We start from the raw sequence: 26,775 nt of genomic DNA, 5'->3' as shown, positions 1-26,775 counted from the left end.
AAAAAAAAATGTGTTAAATGAGTGTAAGCTTTGGATTTAAAACGCATTAAATATAGCCAAGTTGTGCAGGAAAAATCATTGACTATTGTAAGAAGGTAATGGGCTCCACATAAGGAAGAAGTATGATATCCACCCCAAATATCACAAAAAATCTTATTAAAAATAGAAACACTTTTATTAGCAAAATTTGGAAAGGGTAATCTTGTGTGCTTAGAACGAGCACAAACATCACAATTAGAAAAAATACAAGAGGAATCTAAAACATTAGGGATGGTAAAACTGGAGGGATGACCTAGACGTTGATGCCATAGAATCTTATTAGCAGTGGATTGAGCAGCAAAAACCATAGGAGGTTCAGGATGGGACACGTAAAGCCCATTGCATAATTCACCTGCTCCAATCAACTTCATCAACTGTGGGTCCTGAAATAAACAATTATTAGAAGAAAAAGTAATAACGCAAGAATTTGGAAGGGCAATTTGGAAAACAAATAATAAATTAAAGGTTAAAAGAGGAACAAAGTAGACTTGAGTTAAGGTAAGAGATGGGGAAAGAATACAAGTGCCGAGACCTTCGGTTGGGATATCCTGACCCGTGGGGAGCTGAATGGAATGAGGAGTGGCTAAGGGATGGAGATCGGTGAAAGCTTCCTTGTGGTGGCAGATATGGTGGCAGGCGCCACTGTCTACCACCCAATGGAGGCGCCGATTGAAGGGAAAAGCAAGTTGAGGGGAAGAAACGTTACCAATGAAGTTGACTGAGGAGGACGTGATTGGAGATGGGGATGGCACGAGCAAGTCGAGAAGCTTTTGGTATAACTCCAGTGACAAGCAAGGTACCGAACTTGAGGCCGACGGAGCAACGGAGAGTTGGTTGATGCTTGATGGAGGCTGACCGAGAATGGAGGGCTGGGTCTTGGATCTCGAGTTGCGACCAGGAGGATAACCCACTAGGGTCCAACATCAATCTCGGGTATGTCCTTCTTTGCCGCAAGCCGTGCACTTGAATGGAGTTTTTGGGCGCCCACCAAGACAGACTGCGATGGCCATGGTTTCCGATGAAGAAGGCCGAATGTTGAGCAGCCTTAGTTGCTCTTCCTGAAACAAAATAGAGAAAACTTTGCTTATGAGTGGAAGTGGATCCATGGCTAAGATTTGAGTGCAGAGGGAGGCGAAAGAATCGTTGAGATCGAGGAGGAACTGGAACACCCGTTCATCTTCGGCTTGCTATTGGAAGGCTTTGAGGTCAGTGCTCTATTGAAGATGACCAAGTTCACCCCAGATTTGTTTTATTTGGTTTTAGTAATCGTGGACTAAATTTGTTGTTTGGTGTAGGGAAGAAAGGGCACGTTTGAGTTGATAAATTCGGGCATTATTGCCATGACAAAAATGGGAGGAAAGATCAATCCAAACATCACGTGGGTCGGTATGGTATTCAAGAGAATTGGCAAGAGAGGGGTTGATAGAATTGAGGATCCAAGTAAGGACCATGTCCTTTGTTTGGTTCCATTAGGTGTATTCGAGTGTGTTAGGTCAGGGGGTTTGAGAGTACCATCGATAAAGCTAAGCTTATTTTCAGCATTGAGAGCTCGTGTCATAGCTTTTTGCCATTTGGGGTAGTTGTCGTCGGTTAGAAGGCCATTGACAAGGGTTAAGCTTGGTGAATCCGAGGGATGAAGAAGATAAGGGGAAGGGAGGGTTGGGTTGGAGGATTCAGCCATGATTTTGCAAGATCTTGACCTAGCTTGATACCATGTTAAAAGAGAAGGGAGACGTGTTTGAATAACTTAATGTATTGTTCGGTATTGTGCTTTACACAAAATATATAGATGTATAATGAAACTAAGTAAGGAAATTTACAAATAAGGAAAATATTCTTTTGTAACATATGCCTAAAAATAAGTAATCCCTAATTTGATGCAATCCATAATTTTGGGAAGATATGATTTTGTCAATACCAACCAACTTAAATCAACCTTAGATAATTGGTACTTTGTTTCACAGGAGAAATCTAGCTGCTGGGAAAGCAAACACAACTCAGAAAAAGTCAGCCAAATCATAATTTTATGTTCATTACTTCCTGATCAACAAATCAGTTTTGGCCAAGGCCCAAGATCCAACAAAATAAGTTTTCACGATATTCTAAATAAATGACCACCAAGTTGATTCATGGGGCCTGGGTGCAAAATTATGAATCATAAGACCTTGTCCTATTGAGGCTGGACACGTCGACAATGGCTGATTCTCCCTCCTCTTTAGTATCACGCACTAAGGCTGAAAACTGACTACCTTGGTTCGGTTTTGTGCAAAAACCAAAACTAACCAAGCACCTCTTTTTGCTCAAATGATGCAAAAACAACAATAGAGACCCAGAGAATGGAACGTGAATAAAATGCAAGAAAACGGGAAGAAACAAGAACAAAAATAATAACCGGTAACTAATCCTACAAAACTACACAGAAAAGTTATGGGTTTTGTCTCAGGAACACACGAAAAAGAAAATACTAATAAAAGAAATAAGATTATTTGCATCAATTTTTTTTTTCCTAAACAAAGGTATGAGGCCGACCAAAGCGAATATCCATTGACAAAAAAAAGCAATTCACAAAATGTAGACTGAGAAAAGAAAAAGAAAAAACTTTACCAATGAAGATCCATGGAGAAGACCCACACAAAAATACTCACGAAAATGGAAAACTACGGTCCCTAACGAATAGGACGACTCAGAAGTAATGTGGGTAGCTCAATCTCCTAGATCAGATGAGCAAGAAATTGATAACTGGGCAATCATTACACATGAAGATGACGACTGCAAAACCATTACATGCAACCGAAAGAAAACCCAGACGCCATATGAGTGGGAAGACAAAGACCCAGATGATGTGGAGCTCTGATTCAGTGAGTTTTTCATTTCTTTTCTTATGATTTCGGTTTTTGGCAGGCTCTTTTCATGTTCTCTTCTATTGTTATTTTATTTTATTTTTTAATCTAATTTAGCATCAACGAATGCGCACATTATATAGAGAAGAATTGTAAGGATTATTAGAGGCCTTCTTGGGGTAGGGGCACATTTTTAAATTTCGTACCGTACTGGCCGGTACGGTCGAAATTTTTCGTTTCGGCCGTCCGGCCGGTACAGGTACTATACCTGTTCCGTACCGGCCAAAATACCGGCCGTACCGGCCAGTACCGGTCATACCGGCTTAAATTTCGGCCTGTACCGGCCGATATTTCGGCCTGTGTTTTTTTTTTTTTTTTTTTTATTTTTTCAAACTACAAACTTATTTTTTAACCCTCAATTCAGACTAGACTATTTATAATTTATATATATATGTATTTGTATATAATTTATTTATAAATAGACTGTTATTTTAGAATATAATTTTTATATGTATTTATATATATAATTTATTTATAGATCGACTATCCCGAAACGTTATTTCGAAACGCTATCTCGAAACGATACCGGTACTGAAATATTTCATTTCAGTGCCTTGACCGATACGGTATTCAAAACATTAGGTAGGGGCCCTAGGCAGCCGCTAGATAAGCTGCCTCCCCCGTTCAACTTAGCCGCCCCATGAAACTGGTTGACTTCGACAAAGGGCGGCTTAAGATTTGAGCCACTCGTGTAGTTGATGAGCCACTCGTGTTCAACTACTCCATTGACTTTTAGTTTTAATTTTAATTTTAATTTTTTTATTTTCTTGTCAGGTGACAATGGCAAAGGCCACGAGGATAGATGCATGACTTCAGAAGAATAGCCAGACAGCGGATTGAAGCTTACATAAAGGCAAGCTCTTTTGTTATACACCATTATTTTCTTCCACCGACAACTTGCACGCAACGTTAACCTTTCAACTCGGTAATTACGAAGAAAAAAAAAAAAAGCCGAGGAATTAGATGAATTTTAAATTATTTCTCAATTTGAAAGGTCCGGTCTCATTTATTTTTTTAAAAAAGAAGAGATGAGATAAATTGAGATTAAAATTAAAAATTAAATAAAATATTATTAGAACATATTTTTTGAATATTATTTTCATTTTAAGATTTGAAAAAACTGAATTATTTATTTTATTTTATGTCAAAATTTAATAAAGTTATAATGATTAAATGAGATGAGGTGAGATTGGATAAATTGTAAAAATAAACAAGACCTAGTGATATGGAGGATGTCTTTCCTATGTAAATAAAATACTTCATTTGTTGAAGATTATTATTGTTCAAAGTACAACAATTTCATTTGTTGTAAACGCCAAGCCAGACACCTTGGCAATTACGAACGAAAACAAAAAACAAAAGCCAAGGAATGGGTGAAAGGATTGTGCTACATACTGTTCCCATTAAGGGCTTGTGAGCGCACGAAATGGATGTTTATGTCATTTTTCCTATAATTTTGGTCAAATGTAAAAAATATCCCCTCACTTTATCTTCCTCCTTCAAGCAATGCGACAATTCTCTGCACTTTGATTCTTATCTCTCTTCCCAGGACACGGGCCCAGACATGTCGACCCAAAGCAAAGTGACCTTGCTTTGAGTGTTTGAAAATAGATCTCTACTGTTTGAGTTCCCTCTGCATCTCCTCCACCACTGTCAGCATGTATAGTCTCATTTGAAGCATTTGAGTGCTCTGAAAATAGATCTCGTCCTCCAAAAACATATGCTTAAAAATAGACCACTTCAAAGATGGAATCAGTTGAATTTTGTTCCGAAATTTTAGTCTCCAATGAGAAAAACTTTGATTGCTCACATCTGTAAAAAGAATAATTCCAATCTTTCCCATTGTTAATTTTCCCATCAAGACTATCATAAGAGCGATCTTGCATTCTTAAACTAATATACCCATTTGAAAAATCATCTTGAATATTTGGAGATTCAGGCCTAAACTGAATATTGATTTGTAGTCGCAACATGGATTTGAGTTAAGATGATAACATACATGACCAGTAAATATTAATTTAATGAAGAATTTTGCAAGATTATAGGATTTCACTTTCTAACATTCTATCTGGTGGACTGGGATGAGGAAGGGACTCGCGCTCGCTGCTCAGGAAGGGGACGAAGGGCCAACTTTCAAGAAGGACTCGAGAAGGTAATTTTGTTGGTCTTCTCCAATACGCACTGTTTGCTCTAGTCAATCACAAGATATCTCAATTCCACTTAAATGAAACGATGCGTCTCATAACATGTCAGGTGTGCGCAGGGAGTCCCCTGACTAGGACTGCCTTTAGAATTATTCTGGGTGAAAACTCATATCAAAATGTCCAAGGAAATCACCCTTATCATCTCTAACTGCCTTGCCTTCGCCACAAGCTCCTAGGTTGCCCAAGCTAATGGCCTGGGATGGCCTTGTTTATGTCAAGCATATAGCTCTTTTAATTCTGGCATGAATGGGAGGGATTCAAGATATTGTAGTACATAGCTTAACAAGAACTGGTTAATTTCATTTAATTTACATTCTAATGCTTGTACTATTGATTTGTACTAATTCTATAGTCAAATTGATCATTCTTCTCATCCTCCTACCTATCATCCAATCAGTAACACTCCCCCACAGAAATGCTAGAGCATCTGATCTATAATTTCATCCTCTTCTCTCTACAAAATCCTCCATCAATGGCTTCTCTGTCGAGATAAAGCACCTGAGTCACAACACTCACATACAATGATAACAGAAAAATCAGTGAAATAAGTGCAGAAATACAAGAATTAAGTACACACACACGACACACAGTATTTAATGTGGTTATAATCACAAAGTTAGTTACAAGAGCATCACTATACTCACACAATCTCAACTCTATCGCTGTAAGGTCTCTCTCTCTCTCTCTCTCTCAATATCGTGTTCTCACACCCTTTCCCTCTCTCTATTCACTTTGACACTTGCTCACTTCAAAAAAACTATCGAGGGAACAAAAACATAACATATATATAGAGAAACGACGCTAGAAATCCTAATATGACAAAACTGGATTCTTCACTTGAGCAGGTGTCGAGCGCAGCTCAAGCAAACAACCAATCGAATATTGGCCTGAGTGGTTTGTCAAGTGCCGCTCCATTGAACACTAGGGTTAGTGCTTTGCTCAAGCCCAGCATCATGCACACCTTGAGTGAACTCACTGCCTAAGATTCACTCGAGTGCCAGGTTGAGCAACAGTCAAGTGAACAATCTGTCTGCGCCTTTTCTGCTCATAAACCAGGCTCAACAAACAACCCAGAAACCTCCCACTTGGAAATTGGTTCTCCACATGCTAGCTCAAGCCTTACCATCTCTGCAACTCATAGTTCCTATATTCAAGCCAGAAGACGCCTTGAAGTCGAGCCTGACTTCATCTCTCATGTACATTCCGTAGTCAGCATATCAACTAGGCGACTCACAACTCCCACTACACTGAAAATATCTACTCTCGAATCGACCCTAACAAACATTATAGAACTTGTTGTTAACGTCCCCATCTTTGATATGGGCTACTAATCCCACCTCTTATTGTTGACATACTCTGTCTTCAATCAACGTGCCCATCTTCTATGCAGTTCCTACTTCCTTTATGGAAACAAAGTCAGCTTCCTCTTAGCTAACTCCCACTTTCTCAATCTCTCATCTTGCAAGATTTTCCTGTTGTTTCATGGCTCACCACTAGGGTTGTAATCGAGCCGAGCTCGGCTCGACTCAAAATACTCGAGATCGAGCTCAAGCCCGAGGTCAAGATTTTATTTTATTCTTTGTTCGAGCTCGACTTGATAAGCTAAAGTTTCAACTCGAGCTCGTCCCACAAACAAGTTCGAGTCGAGTCGAGTCGAGCTCGAAGTCAAATTGTTTATTTTTTAATTTTTTGAATAAGATTTAATAATTAATAAATTAAAAAAATAAAAAAATCTAATATTGAATTTATACAATTAATAAGTAGAACATTTATTGAATTATAAAATTTTAAAAAATTTATAAATAATTAATATCTAACTAGTTGATATTTATCCAAAATAATAATATATTATATGCCTACATATATTATTAATACATACACTTAATATGATGTCATATATCTATTTCATATATGGTTCTCACATACTAGTATATAAAATTATTAAATTTTAACGACTAATTATTATACAAATTATAAAATATACTTATAAAGTATATTCACTATATAGACACAAGTAATTAGATTACATATTATATATTTAATTATAAAAGTAGTATGCTTTTATTATTAGTTAATACATATATATGTATATGTATATATACATAAGTGTGTGTGTATATATATATATTTATCAATATATGAACGAGTTTTAATCGAGTCGAGTCAAGTTTTATCGGGTACGTGTCATTTACAATTTGAGCGGGTATATGCTTTCACGAACAATTTTTTTTTTTTTCACGAGTCGAGTTTGATTCAAGTTTAACCGAGCGGGCTATCGAACATATTGGTTCATTTATAGCCCTACTCACCACCTTCTGTCAGCTGGATATAGTTCATGGTAGTTGTCCACCGTGGAGGTCTGGTCTTCTTGGCACCTTTGTGAGCATCACTGTAGGTGTAGACGTCCCTTGAACACCAGACGCTATGTTTCCGTCTTTCACACCTCTACTATACACTGTGGTCTCAGGAGATTTCTCCCTACTTATATGAGGAACTACAAAATTGACTTCCTTTTGCTTCTTCAACTTGTTTGCACGACCAAGCCTGCTCTACTGCAACTTTGCATTTACATGCAAATCACTGGACCTTGATGTCAAATACAAAGTGCTAGTCTTCTTACCACGCGCCAAGACCAGTACACCTTTTGTAACCTTCCATGCTCTTCTAGAAAATGCTACTGTATGACCGTTGTTGTCAAGTTTTCCCATAAAGATTAGACTTTTCTTTAAATCTGGAACGTGTCTGACTTGCTGTGAAGTCCACACGCTCATGTTAGAAAGTGCGATGCGCACATCGCCCACTCCCATTACATCCTCTCCATCAGCCATGTGCATCTTCCCAAAATCATAAGCAACATTGTTCTACATGAATTCTTGATGTCATGTGCTATGGAACGAAACCCCTGAATCCATCAACCAATCATCAACCGAATTGTGCAGTACAAGAAATAGAGCATCCTATATTTCTTCAGACACCGCGTTCACAGCGTCATTCTCAGTACTTGTCAGATTTCGACAGTCTCTTTTGATATGGTACGGCTTGTCACAACTCCAGCAAACATCCTACTGCCTAGATCTCGTCCTACTCTACCCCTATTCTTGGACCTGTCAAGTCTCCAACCCCGATCATCAACACTCAAGACCAAACCTATACCAGAAAACTCCCTAGATTCTTTATTGCATATCTCCTCAAGAAGAATCATGTCCCGTATGCCATCATAACTCAGTTTATCTTGCTGGCTGAATTAATTACTGCCATCCTCAAGGCCTCTCAACTATTTGGCAACAATGCCAGCATAATCAATACTCTAATCTCATCATCAAACTCAATCTCGATCAACGACAATTGATTTGTGATAGTGTTGAATTCATTCAAGTGTTGGGCAATAGATGTACCTTCTGACATCTTCAGATTGAACAAATTCTTCATCAGATGCATCTCATTATTCGCTGACGACTTTTCATACATACCTGACAAAGCCACCATGAGATTTACTGTAATTTTCTCCTTAATAATGTTGTGTGCCACTGATTTGGACAGGGTGAGCTAAATAACCCTCAAAACTTGTCAATACAACATATTCCAATAAGTATCATCCATGCTGTCCAGCTTCTGTCCTAGCATAGGAATGTGGAGCCTCTTCTTATAGAGATCATCCTCAATCTGCATCCTCACACCTTTTGCCTCTCTCTATTCACTCTGACACACTTGCTCACTTCCAGAAAACTATCAAGAAACGAAAAACATAACATATATATAGAGAAACAGCGTTAGAAATCTTAATATGGCAAAATTGGATTCTTCGCTCGAGCGGGTGTCGAGCAGACCTCGAGCAAATAATTAATCGAACATTGGATTTAGTGGTCTGTCAATCGCCGCTCGAGCAAACACTAGGGTTAGTGCTTCGATTGAGCCCAGCATCATGCATGCCTCAAGTGAACAATCTGTTTGAGTTTACTCAAGCCCATTGTCGAGAATTTCTTGAGTGAATTCACTCCCTGAGGTTTGCTCAAGCACCAAATCAAGCAACAGTAGAGCAAATAATCTGTCTGTGCCATTTCTAGTCACAAACTAGGCTCCACATACAACCCAACTTTCTCCATCACCTTCATTTTACAGATTCAACTTCTTTGATTTGATTGTCCATTTGTCCTAGACTTTGAATCCATACTCTACCATAGCTGTCAATGTATTTTGTTATACCATGTATTTGTGTCTATCACTTTACAACCCATATTATTAAAAAAAAAATCATATTTATAAATCCGTGTGGATAACACTTAATAAATTTTTTATATGACATAATTTAATTTGAGAGATAAATTTTAAAATTTTAATCTTATCAATTTAGTGATATAGATGATGTACTTTATACAATAGACACCTACTTGAGAAATATAATAACTCATTATTAAAGCCTATTTTGACGAAGCAAAAAATAAAACTTCTTATCATGAGTCTTACACGACGGTCGAGACTCCAGAGAGCCTTGTCTTGAAGAATGAACCATGAAAAAGATAATCCATTACAGCCCAAATCAAGGTGTACATGATCTTCGCAAAAAGTCTTCGATCTCCTCAACAAATTTGGTTTTCTAATCTCTGGAGAATGCCAATAAGTATGGTTGGGGACCATCTTCTTTCTGGTAGTGATTTGAACTCCTCGTGTATAACCAGAAAATTGTCACTGGACTTTTGCCGGGTCCCGGAGGACCGGAGACACGGATTAATTTAATTATTTTGTCATCTCTAGAGATATTCAAGAGAGATAGTGAGATTATTTTCTTAATTTCTTTAACTGTCTTCTTTGGATAGATATTAGGAAGTGATCTTTTATAAGATTTTCAAAGTCTAAAGTATTTGCTATATGGAAAATGCTAATTAAATTTATAAAAATGATCGGTAAAAGTGACTACTTTTTTTTTATTATTTTTAATTTTTTTATTAAACGGTTAAGAAAATGAATATTAATGTATTAATATTTTTTCTATTTTTTTTTAAAATATTTAAAGATATATAAAAAAAATATTAAAAAAGACAAAAATATTACAGTGCATTTTCACTTATCCGTTTGAATTCTTTAGTTGATTATCGGTCCTAGCACTGCCCTTTGCTACATATCAAGTTTAGATGGATTAGATAGTTGAGATTAGGTAATGTATATTATCTCTATTTTTTTTAAAAAAAATATTATTCATTATTTATATATCACATATATATATATATAGAAATAGTGAGGTAAATAATTTTTTTAATTTAATAAAAATAAATAAATAAATATGATATATAGTATAAAAATGATGAATAAAAGTGTTTTTTTTTTTTTTCAATGAAAACGCGTCAGGAAAAGGGCCAAGAGGGACGTGTCCAATATACCTTGCTTGAAGCGACAATTCACTTTTCTTAGGAATACAAAACTGGTACGGATATTGTTCTTTTTCACCCTTTTCACTTTTCAGTACAAAGAAAAAAGAAAGGGATGAGAAAAAATACACGGCTCAACTACCTTTCCGCTGACAGTACCCAACGTTTTCCCGCAAACTTTATAAAGCATTTGTTACTTTTTGATTGTGAGTCCAAATATTTTATTTTTTTCCTAATAATATATGAAGAATGATATCTGTTACCTAAAATCATTAACATTGGTTTATCATGTGATAAAGAACTTTTCACTTTATGGTCGGCGAGTTAGAAAAGCAGCATAACGTACAAAGACAAAGAACGACTTGGAGTCGAGCAACGATCGAGGACAGGATGTTTGCTGACATGTATGAGCTTTCCGACACTATAAGGAAACGCCCAAGAGGTGATAAGAGTAGTACGTAGGAACTCATACTCTATTTGAAAAGTCATATATAAAGTAACTCTGTTGAAAAGATTTCGACTCGACAGGTCATATCGTTTGAGCCAAGAGGTATAATTTAACGTGATGTGGGAGATTGATTACACCCAAATAAGAAGTCGAGAGAAACATAAGCAGACACAAACTGAAAAAAATCAAATTATTATATGATAAGAATTTAAAAATTTTACCTAAAGCACCTAATTAAAGTGATATTAGGGTACAGATAAGAAAATAAATAAAGTTTTGGGCTTCCATCAAATAATTTCAATATTCTGACTTTTTCAATCCAAACCATATACATAATTAAGAATTATAGCACCAAATTCTTAATTAGAAGATATGACATTATATTAATTTACTTTCTCAAATTTAATTTTAAAATCTATTCTCCATTTACTAGCCACAATTTTCATATATAAAAATGAATATCAGATCTAAAAACAATCTTATGCTCATAAACGATAGTGTAGCGGAAGATCACATCAAAGGTATGAAAAGCTTGTTTAAGTCACAATCATATATTCATAATCCTATAGCTCAACAAAATCAAATCATAGCAAGATTTAATGTAACACCTGAGCCCGGCACTAAGCCTTTTTCTAATTTTTTTTATTTTATTATTTTTTTTAAAGTGGGCTCTACCTGATCACCCTAGGACCCATGCCCTTTTTATTAAACTGAGAAACCCAACTGCTGTTGTTTTTAGAAACTCCCCACCTTTCTCACGTCTCTTTCCATTAGTTTTAAGCATGCACGTCTCTTTCCTTTCTTTTCTCTAAGGTTTTATTATCACCTCTGTAAATACACGTTTTTCCCTTCTGCAAAAGACGTTGCCGCAGTTTTTTTTTTCTTTTCAGTGAATCATCTCCTTCACATAACTGCCATTGTCTTCCACTCAAAAACCACTGTGTGATAGCCCCACCACCCAGCCCATTGGCAAACCGTGAACCCCACGTCTCCCCGTCATTGCATACCGATTGCTTCATGGAAGTCATCTTTGCACCTTTCAGCCATCCCCGTTGCCGTCCAACACCCTCAGAAAACACAAATGTGTGCGTCACCACTGCTGCCCTGTTCATCCACCCCAATCTCCATCTCCACGTAAAACCGATGCCCAGAGCAACCATCAGAAAACACGTTCAACAGCCACGGGAAACAGCAACCCACGACTTTTGCCAAACCAAAGACCTCTGTTTTCTATACCCAAAAACAGTGCATTTTTCTCCAAACTGCGGGCTTTTCTTTGCCACCATTAGTGAACCACAACGCCGCCGCCAACTGCTCAACCTCAAGCAGGAACCACCAGAGGATGCAGGTCATGCACCTAGGTCCGCCGGTACCACCTCCTGGTAAGCTCACAAAGTGCCACGGCCTCCTCGCCGTTCTTTCCGTTCTCTCTCTCTCTCTCAGTGTTCAGTCATCGTGTCTCAGCCACCTCCCACATGCCTGCCCTCCTGCGACCTCCTTCAGTCACAGTGAACCTCCATCGCGTACGTAGTCTTTGTTTTCATTCAAAGAATTTTGTTTTTACGTGAGTGTAACATTGTAATTGCATGCTTCGAAGCCATATTTTACACTAATATCGTTAATTACTTTTTTTTACTCTATAAACTGCAAGTTATGCTAATGTGTTTTAAAATTTTAGTATGTGTTAATAAATTCTTATTTAATTATGATTACAAAAATCAATTAAGTATTTTAAATTGTTCTTAAGTAAATATTTTTTTCAAAAGTGAACAATAATGATGTAATTTTATTTTTAAACAATTTAGATATGATCTAGTTTATTAAATAAAAGTTGATGTTTAATTTAAAATATTTTGGTATAATTATATTTTCTACTATTAAATTTTGTAGTTCGATTACACCATTAAATAAGTTCAGATTTAATGTTTTAGTCAGAATTATTAAGTGAATATTGATGATTTTGGAAAATGATGGTATTTTTGGGTTTAAGAGAATTTTATACGTTTAGGAAAAACAGGTTATTTTAGTACTTTAGGTTTAAAAATCAAAATACTTGTTTAATTGAAATTTATGGGAGTTACATGAAAATTTTATATGTGACGATTGATTTTTGTTCAGTACTGCTGTGAAGAATTTTTGATAAGTTAAGAAGTTTAAGTAAGCAGGGTTCATATGTTAGATTTGCATAAAAGAAATAAAATGATGTTGACTTTGAAAATAAGCATGTTTTTTTTTTTAAAGAAATCTGAAAACGATCTCTGATGTTTAGTCTGCATATGCATAAATTTAATATAAGCGAAAATATTTTTTATCATGACTGGTGTAGACATTAGTTAATTTTGTGCATTCTGTTTCTGAACTATATAAAAAGAGTGAATATGAAAATCTAAAAGTTTTTTACTATGAATAAATGAAGATGTTTTGATTCTATTTATTTCAAACATGTAAAATGATATGAAGCTATTCAGTATTTTGTTTTGATATGATGTGGCATCTGAAAAACCTTTGGCATGACTTTCTGATTCTGTTCTGACTCTGATTTTGATTATATTTTTGCTCTGATATGTGGCCCTATCATGGGATATAATAGTGACATCTGGCCCTGTCACAGGATACAATAGTGACATCTGGCTCTGTCACGAGATATAATAGTAACTTCTGGCTCTACCACGGGATATAATAATGGTCTCTGTTCTGAGTGCAATTATTTGATAACATGGTGATTTATGTTCTGCTTAGCTTTCCGCAGATTGCACAACCTTACCATGGGGGTTAAACCTGGCCTCTATTCGGATATGATGCCGTGAGATGATATGATAAGATGAAGATGTTTAGTCATGTTGTGCCGAATGAGTCTTTGAATATGAAAAATTGGTTTCTGAATATGAAATGTTTGAAATATTGCTCTAATTTTCTAATAGTATGTATTTTTGATATTTGCATATTAGAACTGAAATGTTTTGTTTCTACATTCTGAACTCTGTGAAAATGTTCATGTTTATATATTAACATATATTCTCTACTTACTGAGTTGTTGATAACTCATCCCTTATCTCCAAAACATTTTTCAGAGATTTTTATGATTCAGCTGGACAACAAGAGTAGGAAGTATAGTAATAGTCTGATGATCTTAGATGAATGATTGCTAAGGGTACAAGTACTTTGGAGGATAATTTTTAGTAGTTTTATCTCTAGCGGTTATTTTGGTAAGTCAAGTTATGAATAATTTGACTCTTTGTGGAGATGTCATTTATTTTATTGAGGTTTTTATTTAGTATTTCTATGGAGGGACACGTACTTTTGGATCAAACAAATAAGTTAAGTATTTATGGGGTTTTTGTTTATTTATTATTGATTATTGGAGATATTCTTGAGTAATAGGAGTTAACACTTCGGACCTTCGGGATCAGGGTATTACATTTAATATAATTGTCTCAAACTTATAATATCCAAAACAAATAGAGAATTGAATCCTAAAATTATAAACAAAAAAAATCTTAACATATGAATTGAAATAAAGTCAAAGTATTTTCACCAATCAATTTTCACTTTAGGCTTTATTCAAGATTTAATTCTCTGTGAAAGAATTAAAAATAAATAAAAATAGTATTATTCTCCTTTCTTCAGAACTGAGTTGTCTCCTTTAAAAAAACTACAGAATTTCGTGCTAATGATATGCTTATGTAGGATAGGAAAGAAACTCTAATGTCTTCATGATTCCCACATAAAAAAAAAATAGCCTAAATTTTAGGACTCATCTTGGCAGCCACTTACTTACTTCAGGAGTTCGGATTTAGAAATCCTTATTTGAGAAAAATTTGTAGCCATTTGAGATAGCTTTCCAACGCATCAAGAATTGCATTAATTCGATATGTGAGTAGAAAGTTACAATCAAAATACTAAAGTATGTCTAAGATGCCTCCTAGCGAATTTCAGACTTGGACTTCTTCTCTTGATCCGCATTGTTCTCAAATCCCATCATTATTCTTATTTGAAAAGTCTTACACTCATTGAAAGTTCTTAATTTGTTCCAAATTCTTGCCAACTTGAAAGTCCTCATTTGAATTTTACCGAGTTTTGACTTGCTCTTTTATAGACTCTGAAATTAAACATAAAAATTTACTTAGGAGCATCTCAATTCAAGAATACACATTAATTCCTATAATTTCTATTCACATTTTAGCAATTTAATCCAATAATAGAATATTTGGAGTGCACTTTCGTACACTTATCAGAGACCATTGGAGAGAGACTTAGGATTTGACATCAGGCAGGTTGTAAGAACTTGAGGACCATGCCTTGTCAGTTTGTGTCTATCTTCCAGTAGAGGGACGATAGAGACTAAAGAACTCTGTTCAGTCACATCTAAAGTCAAAAGGACACCTGACAAACATATGCTATAGAAGGTTTAAGGTAAAAGCCAAAATCTCACTTTTGAGATCGTAAACACCTAAGATCCCTTAGAGTTAAATTCTTCAGAGGGAGCAAGAACTTGCAAGGAGACAAGGAAAGGAGCAAAATAGCACTGCTGTAACTCTAAGATTGTGAGGTAGGTTAGCTTATAAGACAATACCGAAGAATGAAGGGTAAATGTTGTGCGGGTTTAAAATTTTGATTCATGCATACTTTGTAATCTCCTCATTTCTAATCATAAAATAATAAATATTTTGTCATTATGTTTACGAATATTTTTACTTCATATTTTCTGAGATTTGAATGAATTTGTTTTTAGTGGAATCTTTATATGAGTTTGTATATCTTTGTGTGTGTAATCGTACCGTATGTCAATCTTTATGGGATGGGATGGAGAATTCTTTGAATCATTCAAGCGAGAGACACTACGAGCATCATACGAGTAGAGAGAGTTCCCGTGAATGATTGAAATTGGATGGTATCGTGTCGGCCTCACATGATAGACGAGATGCAGAATCCCCCGGATGTATTATGTGTTGGTGTTTTTGAGTTGGTTGACCAAATAGACTTTTCCCCGGTAGAACATGTATATTTTTGTGTGAGTCGACTTATGTTGGGGTACGTGCGAGTTGATTTGCACCATGTTAGTCGGGTGGGAGAGATTCCTTATTTTGAATGGCGGAGCAGCTCATCCCGTGTTGTCCCAATAGGTGACATTTTTCTGTGTGACAAATATCTCTGTAATGACTGTGAACAACTATGTGACTACTGTTACGGGTTTTACGTGTTTAAGAAGAGGGTGATTCTTCACCTCAGTGACATGCATAACTACATATATATATATAGTGAGTGATGACTTGCATAATTTCTTATATTTTATCACTTCTTAACTTTAAACTTTAGTCTAAATACCCTATTATTGGACTAAAATAATAAAATGTTAATAAAAATCATTGAAATTAATGTGTATTCTTGAATTGAGTTTCTATTTACTTTAGGATACTCATGAGTAGATTTTTATGTTTAATTTTAGAGTTTATAAAAGAGTAAGTCCAAACCCATTCGAATTTAAAGGACTTTCAAGTGGAAAAGAAGTTGGAACAACCTAAGAACTTTCAATGAGTGTAGGACTCTTCAAATAAGGATAATGATGGGGTTTGAGAATAATTCAGATCAAAGTCCAAAACGCGCTAGCAGATAGAATGGACATACTTTAGTATTTTAATCATAACTTTCTGCTCCAATATTGGATTGATGCGATGCTTGATGTGTTGGAAAGCTATCTTAAAGGGTTACAAAATTATCTCTAATAAGGATTTCCAAATTCGAATTTCTGAAGCACGTACATGGCTGTCAAGTTGAGTCCTAAAATTTAAACGATTTTGTGTGCGAGAATATGAAGACATTAGGGTTTTTTTCCTACCCTATTTAAGCATATCATTAGCACGAAATTGAAGAGTTTTTTGAGAGGGGCATTTCTTTGGAGTTTTTTTTGTTTCAGACGTTGCGGCTTGTGAGGGACGACGCTGCGGATTGCGAGGAGCATTTTCTGTGTTCATTTTCTTCTATTCTTCTCTCAGAAAATTTTCGTGAATTCATTTATGTTAAATTTAATTTTTAGTATGAACTAAATTTTCTTTATTCTAAGAAAACGATGTAATCTAGTTCCGAACTATGCTTGCTCTTCTATGTTAATTTGAAGTAATTCTCTTCTGTACTTTTCTAATTTATTCTGATCTTATTACTTTTAATTAATTGGCCATTAATTAGATGATTTTATTCTTGTGATTTACTGTCGAAAGAGGGAATTATAGGATAGATCTTGGAAATTTTGGCATAGGTAAATATAGAGATCGAAAGATTTGTATGAACCTATGTAGTATTAAAATCATTAATCTTATTGCTTTCTCGCTTTATTAATTTGCATACACTTGTGTAACATGATGAACAAGAATAATTTTCAATTGACTATCGAAAGAAGCTTTTGGATGTTTATGGAGATTTGCCTTCAAATAGAGAGAATTAAATTCAATTAGTTATATGAGTAAAACATAGTGAAGAATTAGGTGAAATCGATTTTCTAAAAGTTTTCTTTCTCATTGATTTGATCTTTGAACAACAGTTTTCTATTCTTTTGAGTATTTTCTTTGAATTAATTTTATTTTAATTTGCAATTACAAAAAATCTTAGTGACTTTTCTAAATAAAGTCGATATTAGTATAATTTCAGTATTTATCAAAAGTAAGTTACCAATTTCTGAGAACGATACTCTTCTCATCTCTTTACTATAAAACTATGATATTGTGCACTTGCAGTTTTGCACCAATCAGTGAGTTATGCGACATAGGGTAATTTCTCATAAGGTGATTCCTCGCCACACACTAATACATACATTCACTCTTGTTTTCACTGCATAAAATTGTTCATTGCATATTCACCGGTATTGTTTCGCGGTCTTGTCATAGCGGCCTAACCTGCCTATGGTTTTGGTATTGGAATTATTGACTTTGATGCAGAGGTTGATTCAATTGTAATATCCATAGAGGAAGAGCCAACCCAGCCTAAGCAGTAGGTGAGTAGGCCCGTTTCCTATTGTAAGATTGGTCGGTCGTAGAGGCATTTGTAACTATTAGTTAGGCGATCGTATGTGTTCAATCAACCTTATTTTAGAGACATGATTAAACAACTAGCTATGTATGTTAATTTTTAAGGAATGATGTAATATTGCGGATATCTTGAGAATGAAATCATGATTTCTTTTAGATTTTTGGTATTATATCATTTAGCCTTTAGATTAAACTATTATCTTTCTGTTGCTAACCATTTAACTTTTCCTTACACATGCACACCCTGCCCCAATTTAAACCATAGGTCTTACCATATGTTGGCACTCTTGGCACTATAGATGCTTGATGGGTCCTTTATCGAGAAATGGGGTGCCACAAAAGTGTGTGGCAAGAGTGAAGAAAGGTCAGTAAGGGACCAAAGAGATGAATACGAGAAGCCCACATGAAAGAAGGTGAGCAAGGGTCGAAGCTAAGTGAACACATTGCTTGGTGAGATCATGTGATGACACTAGGAGCTGTTGTGGTCGACAAAGAGTCCTACTAGATAGGGCTTATCTCATGAAAGACTTGCAACAATGAAACAAGTCCCGCATAGATACCTCTGTTTGAAGGCCGCTATCATCTTTAGTATCGTGCTCAAGGAGAATGGTTTTTCCATGTTGTACTTCTCAATCCCTATAAATATACTTTGAGATATGCATTACATCGATCTAGATTTATTTAGAGACTCCTACATCTAACTTAACCATCAGAGATATCCTCCACTGACATAACTCGAGTTGTTTTCTATGTTTCGCAGGAGGTTTCTGTGGATGTTGCTGAAAATTATCTCAACAACAGGTATTGAAGAAGTGAGTGAGTATAATAAAAGTGCTCTGAGTATTAGGTTCCCATTAGTTCTTTAATAGGTGAAACATGGATTTACAATGACCTAACAAATACTAAATGCATTATTAATTAGTCTTTTTACTTTGTTTGAAGTTATTACATCGAACTCCTCTCAAGAGTAGGCTAGAAGGTAAGGCCATTGCCCAAGGCCCACTTTATATGGAAGGTCCCTATAATATGTTTTTGAGAAAAAATAATATATTAAAGCCATTAAATTAAACAAAATTTTAAATAAATAAACATTTTCAATACTTTTAACGTGTGCAAGGCCCATAAACAAATTTTATATCTAAATCAATTAGTATTTATATTTTAAAATAATTTTTCTAAATTGAAACTTAAGAGAACATTTACAATGAGACCTCATTTTAAATTATTATGTCAAATATAAAATTTTAAGTTTGTTCTATTTAAAAATCTAAATTTTGGCTTTAACCCTTATTTGTATTGAGCCGCCATGCTCCTCTCCTCCTTATCACAAAAAGGTTGCATGGTGGGGTAGGTAATCGTCCCCTCATCCCACCAACTTGCCCTATTCCCTGCCAACTTAGACTATTCCTCCCACCTTTGTGCTCTTCGATTGGTTTGGATGATAAGATAAGATAAGATAAGATAAGATAAGATAATTTTAGATGAATTGAATAATATATTATTAAAATATTATTTTTTATATTATTATTATTTTAAGATTTAAAAAAATTAAATTATTTATTACATTTTATACAAGAATTTGGTAAAATTATAATGATGAGATGAGATGAGTTAAGAGTATTTCTGTATCCAAATGAAGCCTTTATCTTTTTTTTTTTTTTTACCAATTAAATTCTAGGATTGAAAAAGAAAATAGTTGGAAATAAAACTAAAACCAAAATAGGAAAAGCAAGAAATTTAAGAAGGTGTAAATTTTGAATAATTTTATTTGAAAACATTTCCATTACATATCATACATGACATAATTTGATTTATAATATAAAATATAAAATTTTAATTTTACAAATAAAATTGTGCCATGTGGATGGTGTGTGGTGTAAAGATTTTCAAATTTATATGTAAAATAAGAAAAATGCTAAATGTACTTGAGAAAAACTATAAAAAATTTACTTCTCTACATGTCAGCTATTGATATGCTGAAAATAATAAAAATTGAATTTCAAAAATTGAATTTTAAAATAAAATTAACAAAATAAGTTTTGTAAGTAAAAGTATAAATACATATAGCACTATTCGTAAAATAAATTATTTTCATTCAATATTGAAATTCAAATTAGATGAAAACTTAACATTTCAATATTTTTGATAAATAAATTTAAAGAAAGAATTTAATTTTGAAGAAACTTAACATTTTAAATAAATAGATTTAAAAAATATAACTTAAAACTTCATGTCAACTTTGGTTTAAAATAAATTTTTTAATCTAACATTTTAAATTAGAGCTTTGCTACTTATTATACCCACATACTACAACACCACACTTATTTTGATTATTTTTTAAATTTTTTAGTTTTATTCTTCTTAAACTAATTGAATTCTTTTACTAATCATCCATATACCATATATTTGGTAAGAGAAAAATAAATAAAAAATAAGTATGATATTTGGTGCGTGAGAATGATGCGTCAAATTTTTCTTTAAATTAAATGAATAATACTATTCATTATCTTTTTAACATCATCATTTCCCCATTTCATGATAAGGTATGAAATAATTAGATCTAATTTGTTATGTTTCACTTGCAGGCGAATTATGTCATGTTATATAAAAAAAACTAATGCGGGGATTATAATAAAAAGAAGAATAAATAAGATTTTTTAATTTTTATTAACATTTAGCATTCTCAAATTTTCAAAGAGTAGTGATACATGCACAATAATTTTTTTACAGCTTTAAATGAAACTATATTTTAAAATGGGGTTAGTTTTATAAATTATTTTACTAAAATACCATCTTTTTTAGATATAAAAGAATTTTTATTTATAAAAATATTTTATAAAAATAAATTTATAAATTAACACGTCTTGATGTAATATGTTAGAGTATAAAATTACTTATATTATAAAATTAATGTAACGTATTATATTAAGTTTTTTCAGTTTATAAATTTATTTTTATTAAAATTTTCTAACAATTTTCGTATAATTATATAAAAATTATATATATTTTTAAAAAGTTATTTTTAAAAAGTAAAATAATTGTGCGAATATTACTTTATAACCAAACATTATTCTCTGAAAAGACGCGAAAGTGGCGTGTGGGGCAGACACGTACACAGTCGTAACTGTTCTTTTAACTGCTACCCTCCCATAAAAAAACGCGTAGAAGCCGCGTGAGTGTGACTCGTGGTGTCACGTTTCTATTCCACGTTTGCGACCTTTCATCTTCTCTGCGCGTCCACCGATTCAAATCTTGACTTCTCTCCATATATATACAGATGAATCACCGATCCTTCTTCAGAACCTTCTCATTCGAGAAAATCTGACGGAATCGAACCTCAGCAACCATGTCGACTAATCCAACCTCGAATCCCATCGAATCGAGCCAGAAGAAGCCATCGCTGTACCTCCAGAACATGGATGAGGTCGAGGAGGTATTCAACCGCTTCGACACCAATGGCGACGGCAAGATCTCCGTGTCGGAGCTGGGTGCCGTCCTCAGCTCCCTCGGCACCTCATTCACCGACGAGGGAGAACTCCGTCGCATCATGGCAGAGCTCGACTCTGATAACGACGGCTTCATCTCCCTCCCCGAGTTCGCGGCCTTCTGCCGCTCCGGCTCTGAGGACGGTGGCTCCTCCGATCTCCAAGACGCCTTCCGGCTCTATGACCAGGACCAGAACGGCCTGATCTCCGCCACGGAGCTCCACCTAGTGCTCAACCGCCTCGGCATGAAGTGCTCCATTGAGGAGTGTCACCGCATGATAAGATCCGTCGACTCCGATGGCGACGGTAACGTCAGCTTCAAGGAGTTCGAGAAAATGATGAGCAACGCAAACAAAAGCAACGGCTCCGCGCAGTAAAATTTGGAATCGACGGTCGTGGACGGGTTGAGTGCAGCAGTTGCTACTCTGCGCGCATATATAGGTGTTATCGTTTCCCCTTTTCCATCTTCAAATCTGAATCCGAATCTGAAATCAATCTCCGATTGTTATTATTATGGCTTCTGGGGATTTTCTTACAAATACTATTTAGGAAGATGTTTAATCTGAGGAATTCAGACATGGATTGCCTCTTAAAGATTAGGTTGTTACGTATTAATCAGGTATTGATAGTTTTGTGGGAAAATCCGCCTAGAATAATTTCTCGCAAAATTCCAGATGTGTGATCAAATAATATTTCTGTACATGTTTTGATATGTTTTGGTCATAATTTAGCGAAATTTGAACAAATTAAAATTTTCTCTCGTATTAATTTCGAAGAATCCGTGCATTGCATTTGAGTGATGCAAGGTAAAAGTATCACATTTAATTACGTTGATTTGATTCATTTTGTGAAATTGCTTCATTTCTCCTGAGAATGAATCCGATTGACTAGCAAACAGTGTTAGCATAAGACAAAAGGCTGGTCAAGATCTCCAGGATATTAGCGAAAGAAAAAATTTTCTGACACTATTTACTCTCCACGTGGAATAAAAAAATCCCTATTATTTGTTTAAATAAACTTCATATCTGTTCATCCAAAAAATAAAAATAAAAAAAATTGTCAGCAGGGAAACGATGGAATGTGCCGAGCATCGGTCTTCTCAATAAGATTCCTGCAATTAAGCAATAAAAAAATGATTGTTTCTCGTGAGAGGTGTTATTCACATAGAAAGATTTCAAAGATTACCAACGTAACATACTATATTAGCACGAGAATACCATAAATGATATAAGTAACAATTAATAGACAATTTTGAAACATTATCATGCTCTTTGTTTCGGATAGGGAAGCAGATCCGTTTGGATTGAAGATAAATTGAGATAGTTTGTGAATAATAATAAGATTTATAAGTTGAGATAATTTTTAAAAATTATGTGTTTAGATTGGAAGTAAGATGATCTAGTTTTAAGTTGATAAAGATGAGATAAATATAGATTTTACAAATGATTGCATAATATTTATAATAATTTTATTTTATTTATAAATATATTTATAAATAAATAATAATAAATTATAAATTATATATCCAAATTCTTTTATGATATATTTTATAATAATATTATAAGATGATAATATATATAAAATAAAATTATATAAAAAAATGGTATTTTTCTCTATTTTCAACATTGTAAGTTGCTGTTAAACTTATACGTGACTAAGCAAGCAAAAACCCCTCTCTCAGATGAGTTCCTTTCTCCCACTCTCGGTAGACTTCCAGCCATTAAAGCTTTTCACCTAACTCTTTACGCAAAATAAACCTGAAGGCTGAAGACTTCCTTTACAGCCAAACCTTCCTGTGTCTACAACCTTTACAACAACCTTTCTACCAAACCTTCCCGCGTACCAGTCTTCCACTTTACAGCCCCCACCAAAAAAAAAAAAAAAAAAAAAAAAATACTTTGAGACCATCTTCATTAACTTGACCAAATAAAAAAGATAGTCAAAATTTAAATAATCTATATAAAAAAGACTTCACATTGGGATGAGTATATCTAAAATAATTTAAATTTCAGTTACAATGCTTAGTTAAAGATAGAAGACTACTATTGATTTATCAAAAATTAAAATATTAATTTCTCACTCCAAGTTAATATTAAAATACTAATTTTTCACTCCAAACAAAAATATTATTTAGTTTGTAACGAAGAAATTTAGATAGAATTTTAAATGAGTTTAATTAAATATTTTTTGTTATTAGCATTAAATAACTTTTGAAAATATAATTTTTTAATATTAATTTAATTAGAATATAATTATTATTAATATTTAATTGATAGAATTAAAAAATATGATAAAAATAAAATAAATAAAAAAATTATTAAATTAATAATATTTTATTATTATATATAGAATGAATGAATAATTTAAGTGGAATTGAATTTAAATAGAATAGATAAATACAAAAAAAATATAATATTTGCTAAATTTTGAATATAGATTTGGCCCAACGAGAAAAGCCAAGAATAAATTGACATGTTTAGTTACCCAGACCAAAGCCCTCATATGGGAAGACATAAGTCTAGAACCTGAGCAAGAGGATGCGGAAAGAATCTCCAACCACACACTCATCGTCAAGCTAGTTTCAGCCAAACCTTTAAACAAACACACCATCCACTCCACTGTCGTGGCAGTTTGGAACTTCATTTCTGAGCTTATCATTAAAGATCTCGGGACAAACATGTATCTGTTCACTTTCCCTTCAGAACATGATAAAGACAGGATTTTTCAGCAAAGATCATGGAATTTCAAAGGTTATCACATGATTCTCAAGCAATGGCTACCAGGGCAAAGTCTTCAAAAGATCAACCTCATACACTCGGCTTTCTAGGTGCAAATACATGCCCTCCCGTTATAAATGATGACCGATAACGACGCAAGAAAGATAGGGAAAGTCATGGGCAATCTGTTACAAGTTGATCAAAGTGTAATGTTTAGAATGAGTGCAAGGAAGTATTTACGCATCAGAGTGGAGATAGATACGACAAAGCCGTTGTTTGATGGATTTTCACTGCCAAGATTGAATAAACCTCCAGCGAAAATTATCTTTATGCTTGTGGTAACCTCGGTCATGTTCAACAAAGTTATCCAATATTCCTTGGTAATGCAGTCGAACCAATCTTTGGGCAGTGGATGAGAGCTGACTCACAAGAGCCTAGAAGGTTCAACAGGATTGGGGAAGGAGTGCAAGAATAGCCAGTGCCAATGCAACCAACAGCACCAGACTTTGTGGTACAAGAAAGGCCACCCAGTTTACCTCCGATTCGAATAAGAGAACCTAATGAGCAAGTGTCTGCCTTCTTCAACATCATTGGGTCTGGGAAACAGAAAGTTTCTTTTGAGGGTAAAATAGATAAAGGCAAAGGAAAACTTATGGAGAAAACTGGAAGAAAAATGAAAGAGAGGTTCGACTCAGACTCAAGGCCAGTCACTGTTCATCATCTTCTCCAACCTTCGTCTACAAGCAGTCAGCAAATCGATCCATGCATTGCTAAATCAACATATGGCAATCATCAAAGCACCCAGACAAATCTCATGCAGATATTTAATGTGGGAAGTGTATCACCGTTGGCGCTTTGGTCCAATATTCAAAGAAATTTAATGCCAGCTCGCCAGTTGTCCCTTTCTTCGGCAGGCAAGAAAAACCAGCACATGCAAAACTCCCCTGATGACGAAAACATTCAGCAAAAGTAAAATGCAAATTTCCTCTCATTGTCAACCCCAGAGTCAGAGCAGAGCACACAAAATATTAATGAACATCATGTAAATCTCTTTCGTAAGAAAACCTATTCAGTCCCTAACCCACCCCCCTTTCAGCCTCAGAGTCTGACCCATTAGTTTTCAAGAAAATCATCTCCCAGTTCAGAAAGCAAAAAGAGCCGATAGAAACAACTCAGCCCACCCACAACTTAACCTTGTTGGTGAGCCCATCTGGAAAAGCTTGCTTAGCTTTCAACACATTTCAGCTAAGCCCAATTCAAACCTCAACCCAAGCACAACGAACCTTACAAATTGGCCCAGCTCTTCCAAAAGACAACATGAAAATGCAAAACCCGGATGAAATAAGCCTTCCTTCCTCTTTCGAAAAAACAGATACCCCAGCTCTAGCCACGACTGAGAAAAAAAGAGAGAATTTAGCACTAGGGAGTAGTGTGGGAAATCAACAATCGAAGACATGCTTCTTGAGTTCAATAATTCAAGTTGATGAAGTGGAGAGTCCTCCCCGGAGGTAAAAGAACAAAGTCTCCATGGAGAAGTTCGGCTGCGAAGGATACCGAAACCGAACCAGAGCAAGAATGAAGAAAAAAAAAAGGCAAAGAAGGGAGCAAGCAAAACTGCTAGGATTTCAAGATTCTTGCCATACATCAAAACAAAGGAGAGAAAAGTCGATAATGAAATCCAATCTCAGATAATGAACCTTTTCCCCACAAATCCAATAGCTGACGAGGCAGGGTCTTCACTGCCTCTAGAGAATCCATGAAGCTTATTTATTGGAATTGTAGGGGAATAGGTGTAACACACGCAGCAGCTGAAGGTGGAAGAAGAGAGAACGACGCATGAAAGAAGATGGATGAAGAAGGAAGGAAAAGAAACTGACCTAACTCGAAGATCTACAGAACTGAAGGCAGAACTGAGATTCTAGAAGGAAGAAGTACTTTGGTCGTGGGCTGGAGTTTAGTTGTTATTTGCTTATTAGTTGTTGTAATGGGCCGTAGCCCTTTATTCCTTTTATTGCAGTCTGTTGAGTTATTTTAAGGCCCAGTAATGACCTTTTAATTTCCGAGAACCTGGAACCTGGGAGCTATCAAAAGTTTAATCAAGAATCCCTATTTTCTCTGGAGGCGCCTACCCTCGAAGGAGGCATTCATCTGATTTCTGTTCCTTTTCTTACCCTATTTGCAGTAGTGTTACAAGTGGTATCTAGAGACACTTTCCTGTTCTCAAATATTACAAAACAATGGCTGAAGGCACCAGATTTAACCAGTTACAAGATGGGTTAAATGCTGTGAAAAAAACAAATGAAGTGCTAGAGATTGAAGTAACGTCTATCAAGAGGTAGCTTGATGCTGTTATGCAGCAGCTCACAGCGTTGAACTCACAACTTCAGAAACGTAACAGTGATAGAGCGTCATCTTCAAACGTTCACAACAGAGAGGAAGAGGGTCCACAGCAGGGAGACATCTATACCCGTACCATCAGGCTTGATTTTCCTGGCTTCTATGGTGAAGATCCTGCAGGTTGGATTTATAAGGTTAATCAGTTTTTTAGTTTCCATAATACAATGCCCCAACATCATTTAAAGCTGGTATCCTTCCACATG

At 34.9% G+C, this 26,775-nt stretch overlaps 1 protein-coding gene and 1 long non-coding RNA gene across 2 annotated transcripts; both read left to right on the top strand.

Annotated features, from left to right (window-relative positions):
- LOC121242897 lies at window positions 1-22,778 on the top strand. Its single transcript, XR_005936003.1, has 3 exons — window positions 1-12; window positions 18,058-18,065; window positions 22,525-22,778. It is a non-coding gene; the product is annotated as an uncharacterized LOC121242897 (long non-coding RNA).
- Window positions 21,149-22,170, top strand: LOC121242896 (probable calcium-binding protein CML27). Its single transcript, XM_041140900.1, has one exon. The coding sequence runs from the start codon at window positions 21,320-21,322 to the stop codon at window positions 21,833-21,835; it is 516 nt and encodes a 171-aa protein (XP_040996834.1). The 5' UTR covers window positions 21,149-21,319; the 3' UTR covers window positions 21,836-22,170.
- Window positions 22,779-26,775: the final 3,997 nt, after the last annotated feature.

The sequence above is a fragment of the Juglans microcarpa x Juglans regia genome, chromosome 8D, assembly GCF_004785595.1.
Source record: "Juglans microcarpa x Juglans regia isolate MS1-56 chromosome 8D, Jm3101_v1.0, whole genome shotgun sequence".
NCBI lineage: Eukaryota > Viridiplantae > Streptophyta > Magnoliopsida > Fagales > Juglandaceae > Juglans > Juglans microcarpa x Juglans regia.
Note: the sequence above shows the minus strand (reverse complement) of the source record. Positions and strands in the feature narration are given on the sequence as shown.